This window comes from Zonotrichia albicollis, chromosome 6 (genome assembly GCF_047830755.1).
Source record: "Zonotrichia albicollis isolate bZonAlb1 chromosome 6, bZonAlb1.hap1, whole genome shotgun sequence".
Taxonomy (NCBI): domain Eukaryota; kingdom Metazoa; phylum Chordata; class Aves; order Passeriformes; family Passerellidae; genus Zonotrichia; species Zonotrichia albicollis.
Genome location: NC_133824.1, coordinates 20,106,509 through 20,132,775, shown reverse-complemented (window position 1 = coordinate 20,132,775; position 26,267 = coordinate 20,106,509). Strand labels below are relative to the sequence as shown.

The 26,267-nt window shown below is 36.9% G+C and overlaps 1 protein-coding gene across 2 annotated transcripts in view; it reads left to right on the top strand.

Annotated features, from left to right (window-relative positions):
• ARHGAP5 (Rho GTPase activating protein 5) overlaps window positions 1-26,267 on the top strand; it is a 46,859-nt gene that overhangs the window by 5,217 nt on the left and 15,375 nt on the right. For both annotated transcript variants that reach the window (XM_005479850.4, XM_026792825.2), the window contains exons 2-4: window positions 2,012-2,116; window positions 5,547-9,445; window positions 19,013-19,160. In XM_005479850.4, the coding sequence (XP_005479907.2) occupies window positions 5,723-9,445; window positions 19,013-19,160 (3,871 nt within the window). In that variant the 5' untranslated portion in view covers window positions 2,012-2,116; window positions 5,547-5,722. The remainder of the gene's footprint in view (window positions 1-2,011; window positions 2,117-5,546; window positions 9,446-19,012; window positions 19,161-26,267) is intronic.

Here is a 26,267-nt window from a genome sequence, read left to right as displayed (position 1 = left end):
ACTTTCAAACTCATCCTCCAGCCCATTTCAGTGACACCAAATGTGTTTGAATTTACTTGATGATCTGCTGTAGAGGTTACAGTAAGTTTCTTTTGGTAAAGCGGACTAGGCTGTGATGGGCCTTTTATTCACATGTGCTTCTTTTTGCTTGGCCAGGTAATTTACAAACACAGCTGCAAGAGTGTGCTGATTGAACCTAACCCCCGAAAATACTGGTCCATAAACTGTTGTGTCTAGGCAACAGTGCTGAGCGAGTAAAGGACTTGTGGAAAACACTCTATTTTCCCTGTTGGCAGACTGCTTAAATAGTTGATGGTCATAAGCAATTCTGTGGACTCTTTCAAACAACATTTTTGCTTCAGCCACGTTAGGCCTAAAACATTTGTAGGTTAAAGAAGCAATTTTGGAGGATATTGAGAAATACTCAAGGGTATTTATCTGTAAGTGATTTTCTTGACTGTGGACTCATCTACAAGTTCCTGTGCAGCCACAGTTACTCAATACTGATAGATGATTAATTCTTCAAATATTTATTACTTGCTAATAGTATGGCATTCTATTCTAGTGTTTAGAGTTCAGCTTGGAAGGCTTTAGGAAACATGTATTTGTAAATAGGGCTTTCTCTGGTGTCTTAATGTTTCTGACTGATGTTTTGGGGGCCTGTGTTTGAGCTTTCTCTTGTGGCAGTGTCCCTCAGGCCTCAGATGCATTCTTGCGAGTGGAGACGCTTTTCTCTCACTCTGTCTGCTCTTCCACATACTCTGAGTTCTTCAGAGTCCCATTGTGTTTTTCCTCATGAGCAAGTACCTGCTCTGCTCAGCTAGCTGTGGATGTAGAGGAGTGCCACAGCTTGGAGGTAAGGGCAGGGAACAGGACTTACTGCCTGTCTTCTCTATCAACTGATAGAATTTAGCACTGAAGCTCAGCCAGGCTTAATGCAGGGCTGATAGACTGTTGAGACTGCTGCCTACTGATTTTGGTGTTCTTTGGTACCACCATGTTAGTTACTGTTGTACTGTTTGAATATTACCAAACCTTTTTTGTCCAAAGGAAAATTTACTAGAGCAAAGTGGATATTATTCCCAAAGCAAAGTGAAATTATTAAGAATATAATTGTAAATGGCAAAACGAGAAATAGGTGTGTTGTTTTGATGTAGTATTTAGCACATATGCAGCATGGTGCTGCATCTTACTTAACAATGACACCTTTCCTTAGTTGAAAATGGCTTACATAAAATTCCAGTGCAAGTGCCTCAAGTTCCTTTCCTGTTCTGCATCACAGTGTGTGGATTACCATGCTGGCAAACTCTGGGTTTTGTGTGGGTGCAAAGGAAGGAACAATGCAAGAGAGTTGGTTCTGATTACTTTATAGTAGCATCCCTGCAGTGAGATCAACACTTAAAAGGGTTAAATTAATAATTTGTGTCCTAGTTGAGAGTTCAAAATCTCCAAATACAGTTATGCTTAAAATTGCTAATTCATCACAGTTTGTGACTCCTTTTAATTTAGAGGGGTGGTAAAAGGGTTTTGACGTAGTCTGTACCTTTTTCCTATTAATAGAATATGTATGCATAGACATGCATTTGTTTAATATATTTTGTACTTATGACTATGCCAACTTCATCTTGCAAACCTATGTTCTAAACACTTTCGAATTCCAAATTATTCTGCAAGTGATTAGTGATTTTTACAGCTCATATTTTATATGTTATCTGAGAAACTACATTAATTGCTTTCATAACAGGCTTCTACATCCTAGGTATTGTTGAAGTATCAAGTTGAAATTCAAATCACAATCACTTATGAACTCTGCCCTCTCTCAAATATTAATGGGTGTGCTTACAGGATTTAAGCCCTCCAAATTTAGACAAAGACCAACTTGAGTTTTGTTAATGGGTTTCAAATAAGGAAAACAATCCTCATGCATAGGCGAAGTGCTATACCTTCTCTGATTGCTGCTTCTTTCTTCATAAACTTGAAACTTTTAATGGTTCTTATTTTTTGTTTTCAGATCCCTCAGGGAAGGACTTACTGAAGGGCACTGTTTAAATGTGTGACATTACTGCAGGAAGATCGCAGCAGGAGAGTCATCTTGCTTTGCACCTCTTTCCTAAGGGTAAGTTTGGGCTTTAGTCCTTTAGATTGTGTTTAAAGGTGGGTAAATAAATACAAACTGCTGCCTTATTTACTTTATAACCACACTTGGAAATCTAAAAGTCTGTAGAGACAAGGTCCTACAGTGCATCTGTGGATGGTCCTTCCTGCAGTGGTGTCAGATGCTTTGTATTGTTTCAGTCCTAAGATTGAAATTAGTTGGGGAAATCAAACAACCCCTCCTTTGAATCTGTAACAAAGATGGGGGAGAGGGTGAGATGAATCGTAGTGTTTACAATTTGTTATAATTGAATTAGGCAGATTGAGCTAAGATAATGGAATGAATTGACAATGAATTTCCAGTGTGCATGCTTTAAAACTGTACAAAACGATAAAACAAATTTACGTTAGTGGTATAGTCAAATGGAAAATCTTCCATTTGGAGAACAGTTTAATGATGATTACATATTAAATGTGAAGCCATTATAATGTCAGATTTTTACCAGTTTTATTACTTAATTAACACAGATTTTGTTCTGTGACTTTGTACAATCAGTGCAAAGTAGGAACCGTATTTAAAAAAACCCCAAAAACAAACCCACGCTGGTTTTAAATATCTTTAATGATTCAGCTTCTGCTGTGGTTAAAATATTTCATGTCAGAACTTTTAACGAGAGACTGATGCGTTTGTTCTCCCTTTCTCAGCGTCTCCCTTCACCTTACTCTTTGTACGTACTTGCTTAAAAATGTATCGATTTAACAAAACATTTTGTAGATGGAGGAGGAACAACTTTTGCTACTGAGGATGTAGAGTATCTGAAAGTATTGATTGTTTCGTATAAACTAATTGCAAATTGACAGTGTCTTCCTGATGAAATGAAGTAATCATGTGGATGAAGATTTTTGTGTTCTAGTTTAGTCCACATGAAATCTGTATTGTGCTGTAGCAAACAGAAAACATTTTATAGTGGAAGTGCTGACTGAATTTCTCATTCTAGCAGTTTGAATGATGCTACTATGATAAGCTTTGCTTTAGAAAGAAAACACTGGGTTTATTTGTAGTAATATAAATACTGCTTGTAAAGGATGTTACTTTTGCTAAGTATTTTTATTCCTGGAACCATTTTCTGTTAGGTCCAAATTCTGTGTCTTAAGAATATAATAAACACAGTGGAAACAGTGAGAAGCAAAATTTAAAATACGACTTGTCTTTCTGAATGGGTCTTTGAGTAATCTTATTTAAATGAAAAAGAATTCTAAAATCTGGCATAAAAGTTTCAGTTTTTGCAATATAAAAGCTCTTGAGTACAAAAATAAGGTGTTCACCTTAATTTTCTAATGAAGTTGATACTTTCTTCCTAAAAAAAGTACTTTCCTTTTCTGTGATTTCCATAATGAACAGCTGGTTTTATGTATGTAGTTTGTATTTTATGTTTTGGTTAGTTGATTGTTGCTAAGCAGGACAAAGTATATAACACTAACATTTCAGTATTGATGCTTGTTTTACTTTCATTCTGATAAGGACTATTTATAGGTTTATTTAAGTACATTTGTGTTGTTACTTTGTAATCTACAGATGTAAAAGCAAATATGTTAGGTACAATAGCATCTGCCTTTCTTCTATAGTGCCATGTAACAGTTGTCTTTATACCAAGAAAATGAGAAGTATTTTTATAAAAATATTTTCAGAGAGGATAGAACAGTGCAGGTTGGAAGAGACCTCTGAATGTCACCTTGTCCAGCCTCCCTGCTCAGGCAGGCTCACCTGGGGCAGGTTGCCAAGATCTGTGTCCTGGTGTCTTTTGAATACCTTTAGTGCAGGAGCCTTTACAACTTCCCTGGGCAAACCAGGCCAGTGCTCACTCACCCTCACAATAAAAGAAAGTGTTTCCTGATGTTCATATGGCATCTTCTGTATTTTAATCTGTGCCCATTGCCTCTTGTCTTGTTCCTGGGCACCAGGAAACGAGTTTGGCTCTGCCTTCTTTTCACCTTTCCCCCAAATATTTGTACACATTGATGAGATCTTCCCTGAGTCTTCTGTTTGCCAGGTTGAACAGTCCTGGCCTTTTCGTAAGTGAGAGCTGCTGTGATGCTTTAGCCCCTTGCTGCATTCTCCAGTAGTTCTGGATCTCTCCTGTACTGTGGAACTGGACACAGTGCATCAGGTGTGGCCTTACCAGTGCTGCAAAGAGGGGAAGGCTGACCTGCCTTGGCCTGCTGGCACTGCTTTGTGTGTTGCTGCCCAGGGTGCTCTTAGCCGTGTTTGCCGTGCACCCTGCTGGGTGTTCGTGCCCTCTGGGATCCCCAGCTCCCCCCGGCACAGTGGCTCTTCAGGCGGCTGCCGTGGCTCATTGGCTCATTCCTCCCTGCAGGCAGGACTGGGTCGTTTGCTCCTCCTCATTTATTCATCAGCAAACTTGCTGAGAATACCTTCTCCCCCATCATCCAAGTTATTCATGGTGATACTGAACAGTATTGGACCCAGCACTGGCCTGCAGAGTGCACTGCTGGTTACTGGCCCCCAAGGAGATTTCATGCCACTTGTCACCGTCTCTGGGACCACTCATATGGGTATTCAGTTTTTTCTCTCTTCCTCATAGTATAATTGATTCAAAACCAGCAAATGCATTTCCATCTGCAGTATGCATGCAAGTAAAGTCTTCTGATTAATAACTGAGGGTTAGTGGTAATTGTTATACTTGATGACAGCTTCAATAAAGCCACTGGAACCTTGTAGTAATTCTGTGGAACTTTGAAAGTAGATATAGTAGTTTTTGTTTCCAGTTAATAGAAGTCTGTTTTTTCCCTAGAGACAGAAGGAATGAAACAACAACATTGTAGTCTTAAAATCTATGCATAAGTCCTACTCTTTGTGTTTGTATGATTGTGTTTTTCTGTAGAATTCCTGTTCGAAACATTTCCTTAAAAGCAGTTTGCTGTTAGTATACCAGTCAAGTCGTCTGCTTCTGGATATAGGTAGCAGCTGGGCCAACTGCCTGCTTTTACAGCTACTTGTTTTGAAATTTCCTTTACTGCAACCTAAGCTCAAACCTACAAATGCACACAAAAGTAATGTTATTCTTACAGATAAGCATGTAAAAATTTGAGTGTTAATTTAAGTACATGAATATTGGGTTGGGTTTAGTGGTTTGGGAGTTTGGGTGTGGGTTTTCTTTTTTTTAGAAGTATGCTGCTCAGCTATCAAAACAGCTGACAAATTACTACTAAACTGTGCCTGAAATCTGTTTATTTTAAATCTGTAGTATAAATAGCATTAACATTACTGAATTATGAATTTATGATCTCATTCAAAGTAGTTGTAGAATTTTCATATACACAAAAAATCAGGGTCATCAAGCTGCACAAGTGCTTCTTAAAATCTCTTTTCCCTCATGAATATTACAAAGAAATACCTGCAATCTTGATTTTTTTTTCTCTATATTTTTTAGGAAGATGATGCTCCTTGTCCAAGTTATCTGAGGTTCTCTTAATCACAAGCTGAAGCAGGAACAACTGAAGGCGATTTCTGAACCCTGGATATACAATTCAAATTTGTAGGAACCTTTTCCAGAATGAAAACCACATACAGTTACCTTGATAATTGCAAAAGGATGAGAGGAAAGTTATGATGGCAAAAAACAAAGAGCCACGCCCCCCATCTTATGCTGTTAGTGTTGTTGGACTGTCTGGAACTGAAAAGGATAAAGGCAATTGTGGAGTTGGAAAGTCATGTTTGTGCAATAGATTCGTTCGTTCAAAAGCAGATGAATATTATCCCGAGCATACCTCTGTGCTTAGCACAATTGACTTTGGAGGAAGAGTTGTTAACAATGATCACTTTTTGTACTGGGGTGACGTAGCACAAAGCGGTGAGGAGGGAATTGATTGCAGAATTCATGTAATTGAGCAGACTGAGTTCATTGATGATCAGACTTTCTTGCCTCATCGGAGTACGAATTTACAACCGTACATAAAACGTGCAGCTGCCTCCAAACTGCAGTCCGCAGAAAAACTCATGTACATTTGCACAGATCAGCTAGGCTTGGAGCAAGACTTTGAGCAAAAACAAATGCCTGAAGGGAAATTAAACATAGATGGGTTTTTATTGTGCATTGATGTAAGCCAAGGATGCAATAGGAAGTTTGATGATCAACTTAAGTTTGTGAATAATCTTTATATCCAGCTCTCAAAATCTAAAAAACCCATAATAATAGCAGCAACAAAATGTGATGAATGTGTGGATCATTATCTGCGAGAGGTTCAGGCCTTTGCTTCAAATAAGAAGAACCTTGTGGTCGTGGAAACATCAGCAAGATTCAATGTCAATGTTGAAACATGTTTTACTGCACTGGTACAAATGATGGATAAAACTCGTGGTAAGCCTAAAATAATCCCCTATCTGGATGCCTATAAAACTCAAAGACAGTTAGTTGTTACGGCAACAGATAAGTTTGAAAAACTTGTCCAAACTGTGAGAGACTATCATGCAACTTGGAAAACTGTTAGCAACAAACTGAAAAACCACCCTGATTATGAGGAGTACATAAATTTGGAAGGAACAAAAAAGGCCAAAAATACATTTTCAAAACACATAGAGCAACTTAAACAGGAACATATTAGAAAGAGAAAAGAAGAATACATTAATGCATTGCCACGAGCTCTTAATACTCTTCTATCAAATCTTGATGAGATTGAACTTTTGAGCTGGTCAGAAGCCTTGAAGGTAATGGAGAAAAGGCCTGACTTCCAGTCCTGTTTTGTAGTTCTTGAAAAAACACCCTGGGATGAAACTGACCACATAGATAAAGTGAATGACAGAAGGATTCCATTTGACCTTCTCAATACCCTAGAGGCAGAAAAAGTTTATCAAAACCATGTGCAGCATCTTATATCTGAAAAAAGGAGGGTTGAAATGAAGGAGAAATTCAAAAAGACTCTTGAGAAAATCCAATTCATTTCACCCGGACAGCCATGGGAAGAAGTTATTTGTTTTGTGGTGGAGGATGAAGCATTCAAATACATCACTGATGGAGACAGTAAGGAAGTGTATGCTAGGCATCAGAGGGAGATTGTTGAAAAAGCCAAAGAGGAGTTTCAGGAAATGCTTTTTGAACACTCAGAGTTATTTTACGATCTGGATCTTAATGCAACACCAAGTACAGATAAAATGAGTGAAATTCATGCAGTTCTGAGTGAAGAACCTAGATACAAAGCTTTACAGAAACTTGCACCTGATAGAGAATCTCTTTTGCTTAAACATATAGGATTTGTTTATCACCCAACTAAAGAAACCTGTCTTAGTGGCCAAAACTGCATGGACATAAAAGTAGAAGAGTTGCTTGCCAACAGTCTTCTGCAACAGGATCACGGACGCTCAAATTTATACCATGATAGTGCCAACATTGATAAAATCAATCTTTTCATTTTGGGCAAAGATGGCCTTGCACAAGAATTGGCAAATGAAATTCGGACACAATCCACTGATGATGAATATGCATTAGATGGAAAAATATATGAACTAGATCTTAGGCCAGTTGATGCCAAATCCCCGTACTTGCTTACTCAGTTGTGGACCTCAGCCTTCAAACCGCATGGCTGTTTCTGCGTGTTTAACTCTATTGAATCACTGACTTTTATTGGGGAGTGCATTGCAAAAATAAGGGCTGAAGCATCTCAGATAAGGAGAGACAGGTATATGGCTAATCTTTCATTTACATTAATATTGGCTAACCAGAGGGACAGTGTTAGCAAGAATCTGCCTATTCTGAGGCATCAGGGACAGCAATTGGCTAACAAGTTACAGTGTCCTTTTGTAGATGTGCCTGCTGGTACATACCCACGCAAGTTTAACGAGGCCCAAATAAAACAAGCTCTAAGGGGAGTACTGGAAGCAGTTAAACACAATTTTGATGTTGTAAGTCCAGTTCCCACCATTAAAGATCTGTCAGAAGCTGACTTAAGGATTGTCATGTGTGCCATGTGTGGCGATCCGTTCAGTGTGGATCTTATTCTTTCACCTTTCCTTGATTCTCACTCCTGTAGTGCTGCTCAGGCTGGCCAGAATAATTCCTTAATGCTTGATAAAATAATAGGTGAGAAGAGACGTCGAATACAGATAACTATTTTATCATATCATTCTTCCATTGGTGTAAGGAAAGATGAACTTGTTCATGGATATATACTGGTCTATTCTGCGAAGCGAAAGGCATCCATGGGAATGCTTCGGGCATTTCTTTCTGAAGTTCAGGATACAATTCCTGTCCAGTTGGTGGCTGTTACTGATAGCCAGGCAGACTTCTTTGAGAATGAAGCAATCAAGGAACTCATGACTGAGGGAGAACACATAGCAACAGAAATTACTGCTAAGTTTACAGCTTTATATTCATTGTCTCAATATCATCGTCAAACGGAGGTTTTCACATTGTTCTTCAGTGATGTATTAGAGAAGAAAAGCATGATTGAAAGTTCCTACATGTCAGACAGCACAAGGGAATCAACACATACGAGTGAAGATGTTTTTCCAAGGTCTCCGAGAGGAGGTTCCCTTGACTATAACTACCCAGATTCAGAGGATGATGCTGAAGGACCACCGCCTTACAGTCCCATTGGTGATGATGTAAGGTTACTTCCAGCACCTAGCGACCGTTCAAAGTACCGGCTGGATTTGGAAGGAAATGAGTATCCTGTTCACAGTACGCCAATCAATTGTCACGACCATGAACGCAACCATAAAGTGCCTCCTCCGATAAAACCGAAACCGCTTGTTCCAAGAACCAATGTGAAAAAACTGGACCCCAACCTCCTGAAAACAATTGAGGCAGGTATTGGCAAAAACCCCAGGAAACAGCCTTCTCGAGTGCCTGCAGCACCTCCAGAAGATACAGAGCAATCTGACAACTATGCTGAACCTATTGACACGATTTACAAACATAAAGGCTTTGCAGATGACATCTATGCCGTTCCAGAGGATAGTCAGAATCGTATTATTAAAGTTCGAAACTCAATTGTTATAAATACCCAAGGTGAAGAAGAAAATGGGTTTTCTGATAGAGTATCCAAAAGTCATGGGGAAAGAAGACCTTCAAAATACAAGTACAAGTCTAAGACACTGTTCAGCAAAGCCAAGTCTTACTATAGGAGAACCCATTCGGATGCAAGTGATGATGAGGCTTTTACCACCTCAAAAGGTAAAAGAAAAGGAAGGCATCGTGGAAGTGAGGAAGACCCACTTCTTTCACCTGTTGAAACATGGAAGGGTGGCATAGATAATCCTGCTATTACATCGGACCAAGAATTGGATGAGAAAAAAATGAAAAAGAAACCTCACAAAGTAAAAGAAGATAAGAAGGTAAGTCAATTAATTTAAATTTTATTTACAACTTCTGCTGCATTGTAAAATGGGAAGAGACAAAATATGCAAGAGTTACACCCTCATTTGAAGCTGGTGCTTTAAAATTTTCAAACTATATTTGTTTGGTTTTTTGTCTTAAGTTCCTATGAAGTTGCTTGGAACTAGCAAACCTTAGTGAATGATATAGTTGTCTATCAATATAGTTTGTCTATCAAAATAGCTGTTCAATAAATGCCAGTTATTTTCATCTCTGCTTACATGTGGAGGCTTCCTTCCATTTGAGTAAGGTGCTGTGGTTTTTTTAAGGAAAAAGCTGCTTTGTGAGTTCTTGAGTAGAACCGGTTCTTTCAGTTGTTGCAATTTTTGCTATTGGAATGAGGCTTAGGGCTGGTGAATGAAAGGAGTGATTTCTTTTTAATTCTTAGTTGCCTAGCTGGAACTCTAGAGCAGGGGCATAAAAAGAAAACCATATATAGTAGTTCTGCTGACTGCTGTATTTTCCTAGTGTGGGCAAACAGGTAATCAAGTTGAAAGTTGTACTACCTTTATGGTTCTCAATAAAAACAGAATAAAGGGAACAAAACAGGGAAATAAAGGGAAAATAATAGTTGCAGTTTACTTGAAAAATGTTTCATCTTCATGCTTGAGTGTTACTTATTTTTTGACTGGCTTTGTGGTGTGGATTCTAGATGTACATTCTTTACAGTTTAGGTTTTCATTTTAGGCCAGCAGTCGTTGTATTAGGTATAGTTTTGACATGAAATCTGGAGTGTTCCTGATCAGTTAGATATTTTCTTTCTTGTCTCAAAATAATCTGACCTTTGTAATATTATCTTTTGTAGCATTTTTAAAATGTCACTTTTTTAGCTTAAATCTGATGGTACTTGAATAGCAGAAATAAGTTTTGTTAAAGTAGAGCATAGTTACATTTAACTAATAGATGAAATTCTTGCTGGTATGCAGCTGTGATTTGAATTACACATGACTTATTTAAAGGCCACTAAATTTTCTCAAGGCTTACTCATATGCATGGATAATGATGTCTTGTGGGTATAAAATCATATGGTTAAAAATACTTTGAAGTTATTCTTTTGGAGAAACTTGGATTTTTAAAAAAACTATAATTTATATACTTTTCATAGAATCATTGATAATATCCAGAATTGAAAGGAACCCATAAAGGTCATGGAGTCCAGCTTCTGGACTCCTTTTGTTTTAAATAATCTTTCTACATAGAAATCAAAATGCAGTTGCATAATCTTCCTACTGTCGCAGCTGTGTTGAGTTAAAATAACTTACTTTGAGTTGAATATATTTGTGTTAAACTGAGTAGATCACTATAGTGGAGGTCTTCTCTTCCTAAAATTGTCAGAAAATCCCCCAATTGCTCTAACAAAGCTTCCACTTCTGGTTTTGGCCTGTTGAGAAGAAGCCTAAGTTGAGAGTTTCAGGCTGTTTTAATTCTTGCAGTGGATAAGTTTCTTGAAGAGTGGAATTGTTTAAAATTTTAGAATTGTTTTAAATTTTGGTTGGTTGGTGATTTGTTGGTTATGGGAGTGTTTTTTTCTGAAGGAGGGTGCTGTATTTTACTCACAAGTAGCAAAGCTGCTGCTATTAAATTAGTAAAAACTTTTAATAATTGTGGACATTATTGTAATTGAAAAAACAAATTTGACTTGGTAGCTCAAATGTTTGCAAGTTTTTCAAGTGTCTTGAGTGCTCAGTGCTTGTGATGAGCAGTGACTTCTCTGTGCGCTGACTTGAATGAAGTTGACGTTAGAGTAGTTCCAGTTGAAGTGAGTCATTCTAGTTCATTATCTGTTTCTTTGGGTTTTTTAGCAGTTCATTTTATTCCAGAAGAGATGCACATTTCTAGGTTTGGAACTTCTTGTGCATGTTTTCCTGTGTTGTTTTGGATGAGTGACTAGTAGTCTTTTATTACAGAAACACAAAAATTATACAAATTATATTGTCCTTGTCAAGTGTTATTTGGTCCATGCAAGAGATGTTAGTTCACCACTGTTTACAGAGTGCTTGATGGGTTTTCTTGAGAATTGTGACCCCTTGAATGTGAAAGAGGTAAACAGAGCTTGTGTACTTCTTTCTGGCTATTTCTTAAATCTCTTACTGATACTTTTTCTGAATTTTTCAGCTCTATGTAAAGGGAAAATAGGGTACATGTGTAACTATTCTTGCTTTAATTATAGTGATTCTGAAGTACAGAAATCTTATGAACAAAATGAACTTGTTTGGAAAAACTTGAATTTTAAAGTCTGGATTCCTAATTTTCTTTTTCCAAGATTTTTTTTTTTTAAAGCCCAAGTAGGATGTAACGTTCTTGATACTCTTGCATTTTTGTTGGTTTGAGATGTGGTGTTTCTGGGTGGGTTTCTTGTAGGGTGTCTCATTCTGTCCTGATCCTTTCGCATCCAGTGTCCCTACTCAGGATGGAATCCCATTTTAAGGAAAGGCACTAGGACAGATAGAGGGAGGCAGAGAATGGGTGTAACGTGATTGTAGGGTTCAGGTAAAAAAACTGAAGGGAAAAAGGCAAGAGTTGGTGAATGGGAAGGGGGAAGCAAGATTTGACAAACAGCAGAGTAGGAAAATGAACTGCTGTAGTTTGGCTAACACTTATGTATCAAACTTTAAAAATCCACTGAGGACATATGTTATTAAAGGCAGGAGTAAATACTCAGAATTGTGCTACTTGTTGCTATTTGGAAGCATAAATTAAAATGTTTTACTGTGGCAAGTGTAGCAATGTCAAACCTGTGGCAAGCAGGTAACATTACTTGCAAGGTCACATAAGGTTTCTTTTTGCCAAAAGAAACAATTTAAAACTCAGACCAGTTAAGCAAGTGTGCTTTGGTCGGAATTATTTGTGCATTATTTTTGTCCATAACACTGTGCTGCTGTTCTTAGATCTTGTTTCAGTATACTGGTAGTCAGAACTGGAAGAGCATCATCCTAGAAATCTTTTTACAATTATCACAGAAATAATTCCTCTGAAGACTTTTATCTCCTCATTCTTACGACTCTGTAAAACTCATCCAGAGCTTTTATTTCCTCTGTACTGGTGAGGAATAGTGCAACTCCTAGTTTTCACCCTTCCTTATTGTGTCTTTCTCCAGAAATGTTTCTTTTTTTGGCCAGTCACCAGTGAAGAGAAAATGGCTGCTTCTTGGCCTGAGTTTTAGAAGATAAAAAGAAAAAAAAGGAATTTTCCTCTGAACCTGTTTTTGAATGAGGATGACTGAAACTGCACAGTATTGCAAGGAATGTCATAGCAGTGCATCACGTACTCTTAGTGTTTGCTGCTATCTGCTAGGAGTTACTCTCCAACACAATTGTGTGATTGCACCCCACCTTTGCTTAGCTGCAGTTGCTGCTGCTTTAGATACCTTTGGCGTGCTCATGTCCTTGGTCATTTCCAGGTAATGACTCCATACTGCACAGTACAGGTGGTTTATTGTACATGCACACATGTAAAGTACCTGTACATTACAGCATGTGCTACAGGCACATTACAGCACGTAAGTTTTGTTAGTTGTGCATTCCAGTGCAGAATTTTCCCATTATGCTGTGACTTTGTCCTTTTTGTTGCTGAATATCATCTTTTTCTGTTCCTCCAGTTGTGGCTGTAGTTTCCTATATGCCATCACCACGTGCCTTACTAAAATCTAGATTGCTAAAACCAACAGATGGTTCAGTCTTTGTCTCTAGAAAAGAAAAAGTGGAAAAAACTGAATCATTATAATCTAATTTGTGATACACCCACCTTTATCCTATTTTATTTTATTAGCACATATGTTCTGAGAAGATTTGTGATAAGACCTTGCATGTGCTGTTAACAAGTAAACTGTTGAACTTTTTCTGGTGGGGATAAATATGAAGAGCAATAAGGAGGAGGAGAAGAAAGGAAGCAGACTGACTTGAATCACAGGTCTTATTAGCCAGGTTCATGTGTAGTTGTGTGTGCACACCGGGCTTGAAATATTTCAAGTGCATGTTGTTCAGTATTTGAAGTGCATGTTGTGTGCTAATATTTGTTTAACCATAGTGGCCTTCTTTTCTTCACCTACAGAACTTCTTCTGTAAGGTTTCTCCTAGGAAAAAAGCACCTTGTCCTTTCTGCTGTTAAACAAAATAGCAAAAAAGTGCATTTTGCTGAGTGAATTCTCCCCTAGGTTGGCAGGCTTTCCATGTTTGATTATTTATTTCCTTCATGGTGGTCACAAACTTAAGAGGAGCTGAGCACACCTTGAAATGTTGGAATGCAGCTTTGCCTCAGCTGTTTCTTCTTTGCCAAGTTAGTCCTCTCCAGCTGAGATGTGTGCTCATTCATCTACGTGTCTTTATGTCTTTATCCAACACTGGAAGTGGCAATTACAATTAGATGCTTGTCTCAATTAGAACTTTTAACATTAAGGTCTAGTGTAAACATTATTGGTGTTGGTACACATGGAAAGCACAGGGCTTGCCAGCTGTATCATAAATTATTTTTGTTTTCAGTTTAACTTAATGAGTTGGAGATGCAAAACAACAGAAACTGCAGAGAATTTCAGGTCAGGAAAGGGCATGAGGATTCCTAGAGGGAAAGGATCTTGCTGAGGGAAGCCTTCTGATATCTTAGATAGGATGAACTGCTTCAGTGGCCTTAAAGCTGCAGCTGATGTCTTTTATGCATTAATATAAAGCCCAAACCACAGTAGTCCTTGGCTCTCCTTTGCCTCACTGTGTAAACAAGCCCAGTATAAATATTTTAAAAAACTACTTGTAAGTTAATATGGAAGAATTATTGTTAGTATTACCATGAAATAATAGCTAGTTATTTTTGACCTTTGTCATAATTTAGTAATTCCCTCTTCAGCAGGAAGCCTGCCTGATGTGGAAACCTGTAGCTGTTCCATATAGTGACAACTAATAACCTTATTATTTTTTTTACAATGGAATTGATGAGTATTAAAACTTCACCCACCTACTTTAGAGCTCCTCTCTTTGTGAACACTTTGAGAGATATTTCAGTGTTGGATTTAGGCTGTATTTTTTTCACCTCTTATAGAGAGAATAATTGTTTAGGTTTATATTCTCCACAGCATATCAAGAACAGCAAATATCCTGAATGAATTTTTGCAATGGGTAAGGCAGGGCCTTATCTTGAATTTTTTAAGTACTTCTGAAAACAAATCCAAACTAGAGAGATCTTGTAAACAATATAGTAAATTAACTGCATAGTGATAATTCTTTGGCATGCCATTGCTAAAATCTGAAAAAGTTTCACTATTTACGTTCTTTGGCCAATAACCTTTGATTATTCATGGTCTGATTTTTTTTTTTTTTTTGTGTGAAAGCAGTTTCCATATTGCTAAATTAAATCTGAGAAACAGTGTTTTAAAACATTCTGCCTTGTAACCCTGTCTGCAGACAGCACTCATTGCTTCCAAAGAAGTTTCTGAATTACTTCTTTCCATTTTCCTTTATACCAAGATGATTGTAGATTGTAAGATGCTTTTTACTTTAAATTAATCTGAAAACTTTTCTTGGTATTTTAGTAGGAAAAATCCACTACCATCTTGATGAATTCTCACATATTTTACTCTGGCTTTTTAGAACATGAAGCAGTGCATTTGTCATCTCTTTTTCTATGCTTAAACTTGCTTTCTGCCCTTAAAATTTCAACACTGTATGAAATTTTATGTAAAAACTATTGTGGAAATAGTGTGAGGAACTGTAGATCCCATATATGTTGATCTCAGTTTTAGGAAGACTATGGTAAACATGTGAGCAATGGGAGATCAACTGAAATTTTTATTCAGCTGTTCTTGTGTAAAGTCACTGGTTAATTTAGTAAAATACTGTCTACTTCAGACTGGAATGTGCAGTGATTTTTTTTTTTTTTCTCCTGAGAATTATAGGAAATATCAGAATCTGTACTTTCAGGTTTTGTCTTTTCAAATTTAACACTCTTAATATGCATATTTAGAGCCATATGTCTTCTTAAACATTTGTAGTTTAAAACAGTGTAACAAACTGGAGTTCTAAAAATGGCAGAAAGCATGAAGGGAAGGAAGAGCATGTTAGGGACAATGATCTGCATTATTCATATATCATACAGTTTCTGGAGAGCTAGCTGTGAATTAGAGATTACAAATACTTTTATTAAGCCTATAAAATGAATGCTGTTCTCAGTGCATGGTTTTATGAAGTATTTTACTAGTTCTGAAAATACTGACTTTGCCCTCCATGACCCTAGGGCTGGCTGCAGATGAAGCAGGCAGAAAATTTCCTTTGCATCAAAAGTAGTAGTGAAGTCTTTTGGTAGAGAAGTGGCTGAATTTCTTCTTTAACAAATAAATAATTAATGGATGTTCTGGTGGGATGGTAATGAGAGGAAATAAAGCCTGTCTTGAACAGAAGGCTTGCTAAAGTAAGCAGCCCATCCATAAAGAGGCTTGATAGGATTTTGGCAGTTTTTAGTTTTCTAGATTAATTTTAAAAGGTTGTGTATTTATGTGTGTTGTCCTCTCAAAACTCACAGCTGGCTGAAGCCTTAGCCTAGTTTCTCTCTAGATGATGAGTATTGCTTAGCTGACTCCCTAGTTCCTGTGGTCAAGAGCGTTAGCTTAGTGTTCTTTATATTTGTATTTTTAAAGTTAATGTTCTTTGTAATAATATTTCTGGTTTTGAAATCAAGACTTGGATACTGTACCATGCTAGAATAAATGTTTTTATGTTTACCTTGTCTTACATTAAGAGGACTTTAGCTAATCTTTTGCAACATGTATTTTGGTGATTGAAGTACTGCAAAAGAAAGCAGTTTTGCAAGTAAATGCAGTGCAAGGCAAGTGTGGAATTCTCAGAGTTGAAATGCTTTCCTGCCACAATATGTAAGGATCAGTTGGAGGTTTGGTGTTAACCTCTGTTCCAGTATGAAGAGCAGCTGTCTTTGGCAAGGAGCAAGTGACGAAAGCCGTGCTGAAAGCTCAACATAAGTGCAGCAATCAATTCTACAAAGCCCCACAGATCTCTAGGAAAACTAGGGATTTCAACTTCATGGTCTTGGGCTTGTGTTTTAATTACTAGCATGAAAACAGTGGTATGTGAACAAGGAGCTTCTTGCTAGGCCTAAGTAATAAAACTTTTGTGCTGATTCTTGTCTTCTTTAACTTGGTGCCTGTTAGTCCATTTTTCTGATGATGCAGAAGAAGCATGCAGAGTTGGCTTTGGCTGTGCCTGGATTGGTACTCGCTGCATGCAGTATTACGTGACTGCTGCATTGGAAGGCGTAGGTGTGTTGGGGGGATGATTGAACTAAAAATACCTGGGGCAAAATCATGATCTCTCTGCCAAAATCTGGGAATTTTCAAATGGTTCACCTTACTCAGGTGCTGTTTAACTAAATGAATAATTTAATGTTTAACAGTTTCTCTTTATTGTTTCATTAGAGATCTTTTTTAAAGTTAATTTTACGCAGAAAAAAATCATGGTAGTCATTGTCTTGACTAGCAAATCTAAAAGTTCCATTCTATGGAACTTTTCTGATCCATCCATCCATCCATCCTATGTCTGATGGATCAGAAAAAATGCTGTTTTCTCAGAATGGGGAACAGGGATTAAAGAAGAGCTTTCACTGAGACTTACTTGTGTTAGCAACAAGACCCATATTTTTTTCCCTGAAGTCGGTTGGTCTTTAGGCAAAATCAGGTCTTTAGCACAGAACTCCTTTTTGTTCAGAACAGGTTTTCCACTTAAGCAATCTAGACTTAGGAAAGTATGGAAGTCTAAAATCAGGAAAGAGCATGTTGTTTTTTCTTAAAGCCTTAAAATTTTACTTTAGATTTGCAGAAGTATTTTTTTGAAGATCATGTAAATAGTGTTATTTGTGGGAGGATTTGATTTATGCTGTCAGTGGAGAGTTTATGCACTCACACACCCTAAAAGAGAGGAAAATAATGAGAGAGAGGTATTTTAATAAATATTGGACAGGAGAGATACGAAATACATAATGATACATAATGAAAAATAGCTGATAAATTTACTGTTGTAACTGTCTGGTGAAATTGTAGTTTCATGATTTTGGAATAGTTTTGCAGTGGTCATCTCTCCTACTCTGCGTTTAGACCAGTTTGCAGAGGATGTCAGGGTTGGGATTTTCTTTCCTTTTTCTCTTTATTCTTTATGCTTCATTAAGTTCTTTAGAAAAAAAAAAAATCTCTCTTTCCAAATTAGGGATTAAACTGTATTTAGGTAAAGAGTTCATCTGAGAAACCTTTTGCATTTCTGTGTGCATAATACCAAATATGGTATGGCATTCCCTTGCAACCTGTCTTCTAAATGCAGGCTAACTATTAGAAAAGAGAATTCTTGACTCTAATTTTGTAGCTGTGTCCAATATTTCATACCATTTCCAGGTATTCTATGCAGATAATATTTGTAATTTTCATAAATTTCTGTATAGTGTTAGCTTATAATTCCATTTACCCAACTACTTTCCAAGAGACACACAGAGCCTTTTCTGTCTTGTTGATCTTAGCTATACAGTCTTGAGTATATCTTGCTTTGTTTATTCTGTGGTGATGGAGATGTGTACTGAACACCTTGGGGAAAAAAAATTGAGTTGTTCTTCCTTTCTTTTCTGCCTTAATATATGTATCTAAAATGATCTGACATTATCATTTGACAAAGATGTTTTCACTGAGTTTTACATGTTTAGCTTCAGCTTGGCCCTTTCAGCTGTTGCCCATCTGAACTGGATGCTACCTAAATAAATATTTTTGATGTAATTTATATTTTCATCACTATTCAGACATGAATTATGATATGTGATACAATACAATTCTTGTAATCATCCAAGGCTGATTTATCAGTTCCACTGATAAAAGTCCTTCTCAGTGGAAAAAAAAATAAAACCGGGAAAATTCTGTATCAAACTCACCATCTTATATTTGACTGTGTGCAAATCTCCTTTTGACTAAAATCCTGTGCCTGTAACAAAGCATTCACGCTTAGTGTGAGTGCTGCAACTTTAGCTTCAAGGCTTTATTGCTTGTTAGTCGTTCTCCATGATCATGTTTCTTGTGTAGTTGCAATATAAAGATTATTTAGTATATTAAGTATGTGCAGAAGACACCAACTTTGTTTAGGTGAATGACACCGGAGTTTTACCCTGACAATTTCTGAAGAGGTGTGGTTCAGATGTGGTTCCTGTGAGCAGTGCTGAAAGACTCTGAACAAATCACAGCACTCTAAACAAGTGCTGTCTTTACTTCTCTTCCTGTAATACTGTCAGCTATTGATATATTGGTTATTCCTGTTCCTAAGGTAATGCAAAAAGGATCAAAACTTACAGAAGTTTAGTGCTTTTTATCTAATGTATAATTACTTTGTAGTTAAGTACTTCATAATTTTAAAAGTACATTTAATTTTTATTCATTCAGTTTGCTGTAGAGGAATTTTAATGTCTGATAGATGTATGATATGGTTGTGTTTACTGACTGATTGAAATATGAGTTGGTTACAATTTTGCTTGAATATTACTTAAATAACTCTGTTTTATTGTAGCCGAAAAAGAAAACTAAGACATTCAATCCTCCAATCCGTAGAAACTGGGAAAGTAATTACTTTGGGATGCCCCTACAGGATTTGGTTACACCTGAGAAACCCATACCTCTGTTTGTTGAAAAATGTGTGCAATTCATTGAAGATACAGGTAAGATAGGAGGACTGTTAGAGGAAAGACTTTCCCATTTTGCATAATGACTAATACCTCTCCTTTTCTGTTTTAAAGTACTTTTAGAATTTTATTCTAGAAATAAATAATTGTGGGCTAGGTGCATTTAAAAAGCAGAATGTGTTTTCTAAATTTTATATGTAATATGTGTTGGCTTTTTGACTTTATTTATACAAATACTTTAATACCTTTTGACAAATGTCTGAGGTTTAACATGTTCCCTGTAATTAATAAAACTTACATCACTTTCTAGTGCCAAATGATGTTTAACCCCATGGCAGTCCAGTCTTACATGTGTCACTGTTGCCACTGTGTTTTATTTAATGTATTTAAAAGCTCTGAAATCTGCCTTTTGCAGTTATAGAAAGCAGGTGTTTGAAATGGCTTCTGACTTGGTATCTTTAGTCTGCTTGCTTTCTTGATTTTGAAGGTAAACCTGGTTTTGCATTTTAACTTGTTGCAGAGACAGAAACACTTATTTTCTAAATACTGTGTAATACTCCATGAAAAATGTTCATCTATTGAAGATGTAATTTCCCTGTTTAATGTGAAATATTAACATATATGTGTGTTCACACTAGAGTGAAATTTCACAGTATGGTTTTCTCTCTCTCTTATCTCCCTGGCTTTCTGGTTGTGTGTTTGTCCCTGCTTTCAGCCTATTTAGTGTGTGACCATGGGGCAAGTAGGACGATTTTGCTGGTCAAACAGAAGACAACAGTTAGGAGTGGGGACTTGTTTTGAGGTTTGGGAGTATCCGTGGTTGGGTTTTGTTTGGGGTTTTGGGTTTTTTTTGTTTGTTTGTTTGTTTTTAAAGATTGTGAGCACTAGTTTTCAGCTAGTGCATAGATCCTACTTGCTCGTTTTATAAATTCTATATTGCTGTATTTGAAGTGAGTGACAGTGTGACTGAACTGAAGCATGTGCAGGACCATCTTTTGATGTGTGTCTGGAATGAGAATATTGTTTATTGCAGAGTAAAACAGCATCTTTTTTCCAAATTTGTTTATATCTCTAATACAATTTTGACTGTAAGATGAGAGTAGCAGTTTTAGCAAGAAAAAAATCTAAAGGGTTTTCTTTCTTATAGTAAAATTCAGTTTTGTTGCCATCTGTAAGAATAGTGTTTCCAAAATAACTACCACAGGTGGTAAGCTTCATAGCTGTTTTTGAATACTTACATACTGCATTATTGCAATAAAGAAATTAGGTGAAACCTCAGGCACTGATTTCTTTGGAGTCAGAGGTATTAGTACAGATCTGTCTTTAACCTTTACTTTCTATGCATTAAAGGTAAGAGCTGTATTTTCTGCCCTCCTACTTTTGCTTTTTCCACCTCATCCAGTTAAAAATGGGAAAGGAGGACTATATATATATGTGTGTGTGTGTGTTGTGTTTGCTGGTTTTTGTAGCAAAAAAGGCCCCAACCCAAGTCAAACTAGCATCATTTATAGGTGAGTCACTGACACTGGTGTTCTTTAAAAGTGGCTATGTACAGCTACTATGCATAGCTATATAAAACAGATATTGACTGGTATTTAATTTCAAGAGTTTGTAGAATCTAGCAATAACTTAGTTTGAACATGTTCCACTTTTTAAGAATACTTTCAAACAATGAAAGTATTCTTGTAAGTCCAGTTCTAGAAGTTTTATTTGCTTAAAAATATTGTTGTCTTTGTGAAGAACTTTCAAAAAAAATGTATTTCTCCCAAAGAATTTTCACCAGCTTGTGGGGCAAGAGGGAGAACTATAATAGTGTGAGAACATTATTTGTTCCCTTTTTTTCCTTGTAATCGTCAAACCATGCAAACAGCCAAAACATTTTGTACGTCTGTTCTCTTCTCATGACCTGTCTTGGGAAAATAAGATGTTGGATTAAGCTGCTATGTGTTCAAAATGTAGGGTCTCCTCAGAAGGCACAACTTTTCCGTTGGCTGTGTTATGTTAGCTCATCCTGGAACACTCCTGTACACCTGGAGAGTTTTAATTCTGGCCATGGACATCAGCCCGACGAACATGATGCCACTAGTTGTCTTCCTCGTTCTGTTAAACATGTAGAACAAAACCTCTGCTTTTGATCTGTACTAGAATTTCTTTCTCCTCTTTTTTTCTACTCTCGATTGTGTGTAAGTAGCTTTGGTGTTGTTTTCAGCTTCCATACTTGGCTGTGAGAGTTTTATTTCTGGTGTGTATTATTTTTATATAGAATTAATATGCTGTAGGTATTTGAGTTTCAAGCCGGGTTCTCATAGAATGTATTTGTTGCCTTTGAGAGAAAAGAATGTTCACTTGTATTGCCTTCAAATCCTGTACTGATATACAATCACATCATTGACTTTGTGACTGTCTGAGAAAATTCTACAAATATGGTGTTGGGGATTATCAGCCTGCACAAGGCAAGTCAGGGGCTGTTGGCTGCAGCTGCAGTTCAGAGTGGCACCATTGCTGTGATAAAGCTGCTTGGCCCTGGGGAGTCATTCAGCACTCGCCTGTCTCATGGCAGTCAGTCTGCTGTCAGTCTGAGCTGCAGTGAATACCAGTGTTTATTATCACTGTCTTCCTCATCAACAAGTGCAGCCTTTTCCAACTCAGCTCATCTGCTTATTTCTCTTACAGAGGATATAATTGTGTTTATAATTTAGTGTTTCCTCATCAGGTACTTCCATGGGGTTCAGCTCCTTCCCATGTAATTGAGATTGTGGCTGAATTTGTGATTAATCTCGACTTGAAAGGCTAATCTTAATTTTTAATGTTTTCTGTTTCTGTCTTCTGAAATTATACAAGGTAATGCTTTGTACCCTCTCATCTAAATTTTGACTGAGGCTAGAAAGTACGCAGTGAAAAACAGTTTTCTCTGTTTTAGATGCCTGGATGAGACAATAGTACGTTGAAGTGTTTTTGAAGATTCTTGCTCCACCATAAACCTTAAAGAATTGAGCACATGCAGAAAATACCATCAGATTTTTGTTTTACCCTAATGTTCTGGAAACATCCTCGCAAAAAAAAAAAGTGTGTGTTAGTAGAAGAGGGACAGTTTGGAAAAACTAAAGAAAATTCAGGAGCTTAAATTTCTAGCCTTTTATAAATCAACAGATTTTTTTTCTTCTGAAGGAGCCATGTTGTTCCTGTCAAGGTAAAGGGTGATCTGGTAAAGATAAGGGATCCTAAGTCTGTTCATATAAGTGAAGGTTATTGTCTCTCTTCCTCTTTAGTATTTTTCAACAAAAAGCTTTATTCTAAACTGGTTTAACTTTATGGAGCCAACCAATTAGTTCTTGAAACATAGTACAGAGCTTGAATCCCCTTGTAATCTTTTTGGTAGTATTGGAAGCAGAAACTGGGGGGCAATTAACTCAGGTCAGTACCTGAGTAGATGTGAAGCTGGTGAGCTGTAAATGTGTGTTAGAACCTCCATTTCACAGCCACCTGCACTGTCACTGCTACTGGGAGTGCCAAGCAGCAATAGCACATAATACTTGGTTTTGTTGGAATCTATTGATTAAAAACAAATCACAATACCATGTGAGAACATTTTAAATTTTATACTACTGTCACTTCTGGATAAGAAAGGAAGAAAAATTTGCTAAATATTGTAAACAAGCTCTGCTTCTGTGTTTCTACATTGTCCACAATTATATGAAAGCCTTTTTTCTATCCAAGCCTTTAATTTTTGAATTCATTGTAATTATAGCAGGATGAGTAATATTTTGGTTGGTTGTCAGAGCTTTTTCTTGGTTCACTGAACAATATGATCAAAAGATTTTTCCTTTCAGGTAAATAACTTGCCAATGATGAATTACCAAGTTTTCCACTAAATATCTTGGTATAAATATATAATGTTTTCAAAAAACCTGATTTTTGGTAAACATATTGTGGTCTTATCTGTAACCTTTTACAGACAATTTCAGCACTTTCCTGTCACTAGTAACATGTATGATAATTGTGTGCTTTTACTTCTGTCACATCCTTTGTAAATTGGTTTGTAACTTGCCCATGAGGACAGTTATTTGAATTGACTCTCATTGGTAGCTATTTTTGGTTATGGGCTTCCAAAATAGTATTTTGATTGCATCATTTGAAATAAATTTTTAAAATATATTGGTTTTTGGTAAACCGGGTTTATGGAAAGGTTAGCAGGGAAACTTTCCCTGCTTAGCAGGGAAACGTTCCCAACTTAGCAGGGAAACTTTGATTTTTTAAGAAAATTGTAGTGGCTGCTTTTATACACAAGTAATGGTGCTATGCTAAGATATACTAGAAAAAAAAGATTACCTGCTGTTTTTAAATAAGAAAATCCAATGTAGACCGTTACCTTTTTTCAAAATACAGGTAGCAGAATTGAGATACTTTTTGAAGTATGCTCTATGAATTGCATGAGTTCTGTATTTCTCTAAGAACTATCATGGAGAGAATAAGGTAGATATTCAGTAGTTTGACAGAGAGGAACAGATTTCTGGAGGGTAATTTAATGTCTTCAACAAAACGTTGATATGGTTTTAATTTTGTTTTGCAATATAATGGAAAAATATTTATTGAATATCCAATTTTAAGTGTGAAAAGTGTACATATTTATGCCAACTTTTTAGCTTGAGTGTTTTGTTGGTAATGTTTTTATGCTGTTACACACACTTCAGATTTAGTGATGAGCTATTCCATGGACTGTTTGTGTACTAGTCAACACCTACTGTTACTGATTTTTAAGTTTTCCCAAACTTTAAATAATTCAGGTAAGATGACTTATGCTAACTGATACTCTTAGCGTATCAGGTTTTTTTTAAATTATTTTAGTAATTTTTTGGTTTTGCTTTACTTTTTGTATTTGTTCATGCATTGGTGAGAAGTTTGACATAGATTATATTTCATTCTGTTTTACCAAGTAAGGAGACAGCAAATTAACATTGCAAATACTAGTAGTTTTGCCATTGAGTACGTACAGTTCTTGATGATATTCAACTTTAATATCAGTATTTTAATGTTTTTTGTCCTCTGAGCTTTCAAATGTTTTTAATTTTTTATAGAATATTGCTATCCATGTACTTCATTGAACAGATTATAAATTTTAGATTCCATGCTTCATAGAAAACTGATAACATTAATGGAGTGTTAATTGTACATTAAATAATTTAGCAAAGAGATGCTTATTATAATAATTTGTGTTTTAATAATTCACTCAGTTGTGAGACAAGGAATGGAATAAAGACGTGGGAAGGAATTTGACAGAGCTAAATGTTGCTATCTCACATAGTTCCTATGGAGAGATCTAAGAGAAATTAAAAATTGTGTACTTGGTATACCTACAATAATTGCTGCTTTTGATATTGAGATTATTTTTGTAATGCTGGGAAATTTACAGTTTTGGAGATAAAAGAAGTAAAAAGAATAGTAAAAGAATATTAAAAGTAAAAAAAGTAAAAGAATATTGCCTTCTTCAAATTTCCTTCAAACCTAGCTTACACCATGGTCTTTTATGCTGAATCTCTCGTGAGGCTGGATTTTTACACTGAGAGTACAGATAAGGCAAACTTTGTCTCCAGAGAACAAGGTTTGGTAGAAATAGGCAAAGAAAATGAGTCAGCAGTGCTTGTTGTGGTAAAAAAGTCAGGTACGTCATTGAAATATATTCCTAGTAGCTGGAAAATTGAGAAATTCAAGATTGATTGCCTCCCCTTTTATTTGAGGGGCTTGGGAGAGCTGGAGGGTTTTAGGAACCTGTTGTGTTGGACAGAGAGAACAGACCTGGACACCCCCTTGGCCTGGTGTATGAGTTTCTGTCACTTTTCATTTTGGGCACTTGTCAGATGTCTCTGAATCAGTGGAATTCACTGTTCTGAAAAGCTGTATCAGCAAAATTGGTAAAAGTTCTGCTATGTAGTATTACAGCTGCTAAGTTGAGTCAAATGTGTGCCAAAACAAGTGCAAGGCAGGGAGCAGGAGCAGGGAGGGAAGGAGGGGGTGATTGGTGAGGGGGGGAGTGAGACCATCGTTTTCAGTCATACTGTTCAGTGAAGTTGACTCAACTGCCCATGAAGCTTTATGTTTAGCAAAAAATGCACACAGGCCATGACTCTTACTCGTGATTCTGGTTTAAATAGCTCTACAACACATTTGGTACCTTCATTAGGTTGGAGAGTGATTGCAGAGTGGGTGGTGTGGTTAATGTATTTAAGACCAGGGCTTCTGCTGAAGGGAACATAGACAAGCTGGGAATGGGATAGTAGGAACCTGAAGGAATTCAGTGAGGACAGAGCCAGGTCATTCAACTAAAACTGCAAGGACTAAACCACTGCAGTAGTAGATGCTGAGCACTTGACTGGGTCCATGTCAGTGCTAATGAAAAGGATGTTGTGGTTGTGGTGGTGAATAGGCTGATCATGCCTTCTGTATTGGATTTTCCCAGTAGAAGGGGCAGGCACTACAGCAGTAGAAGCAGGTACTAATTTTTGCTCTACACTCACTTGTTGGACGTCATCTGAAATACTGCAAGAAGGGTGTTGACAAACTTGAGTCTAGCAAAGGGGGCAGGGGCTGGAGTTCCAACATGTGGGTTTATTCAGCTTGGAGAGGAAGAGGCTGAGGAGGTACCGGAGGAGGCTTCCCATACCTATGAAGAGATTACTGAAAAGGTGCAGCCAGGCTAAAGAACTGAAGTACAATGTCATTAACATAGGAGGTTCTGAGTAGAAAGAAAGGGAATACTTTTGCTCTGAAGTTTATTAAAACACTGGTTCAGGTTACCCAGAGAGATTGTGGGGTAAATTGGAGATATTAAAGGGAAGTTTTGATAAGCACCCAAATCTGATTTCAGTGTTGACTGTTATTTGAGCAGAAGGTTGCACTAGATGATCTCCTGAGAATTCCTTCTGTGATCACTTCAAAATTGGCATAGAATAGGTTTCAGTAGTTAGGAGACTGTACACCAGTCTGTGTTTGTAACTTTGGAATTAATCAACAGAGAGGAAACAAACTCAAGAGGGTAAAACAGGCATCAGTCATTTCTCCTAATGGAAGACTGACTACCAGACAAGGGAGGAGCACATGCATTAATTTAGTAGTGTGAGAGAATCGCTGAAAACTGTAAACAAATAT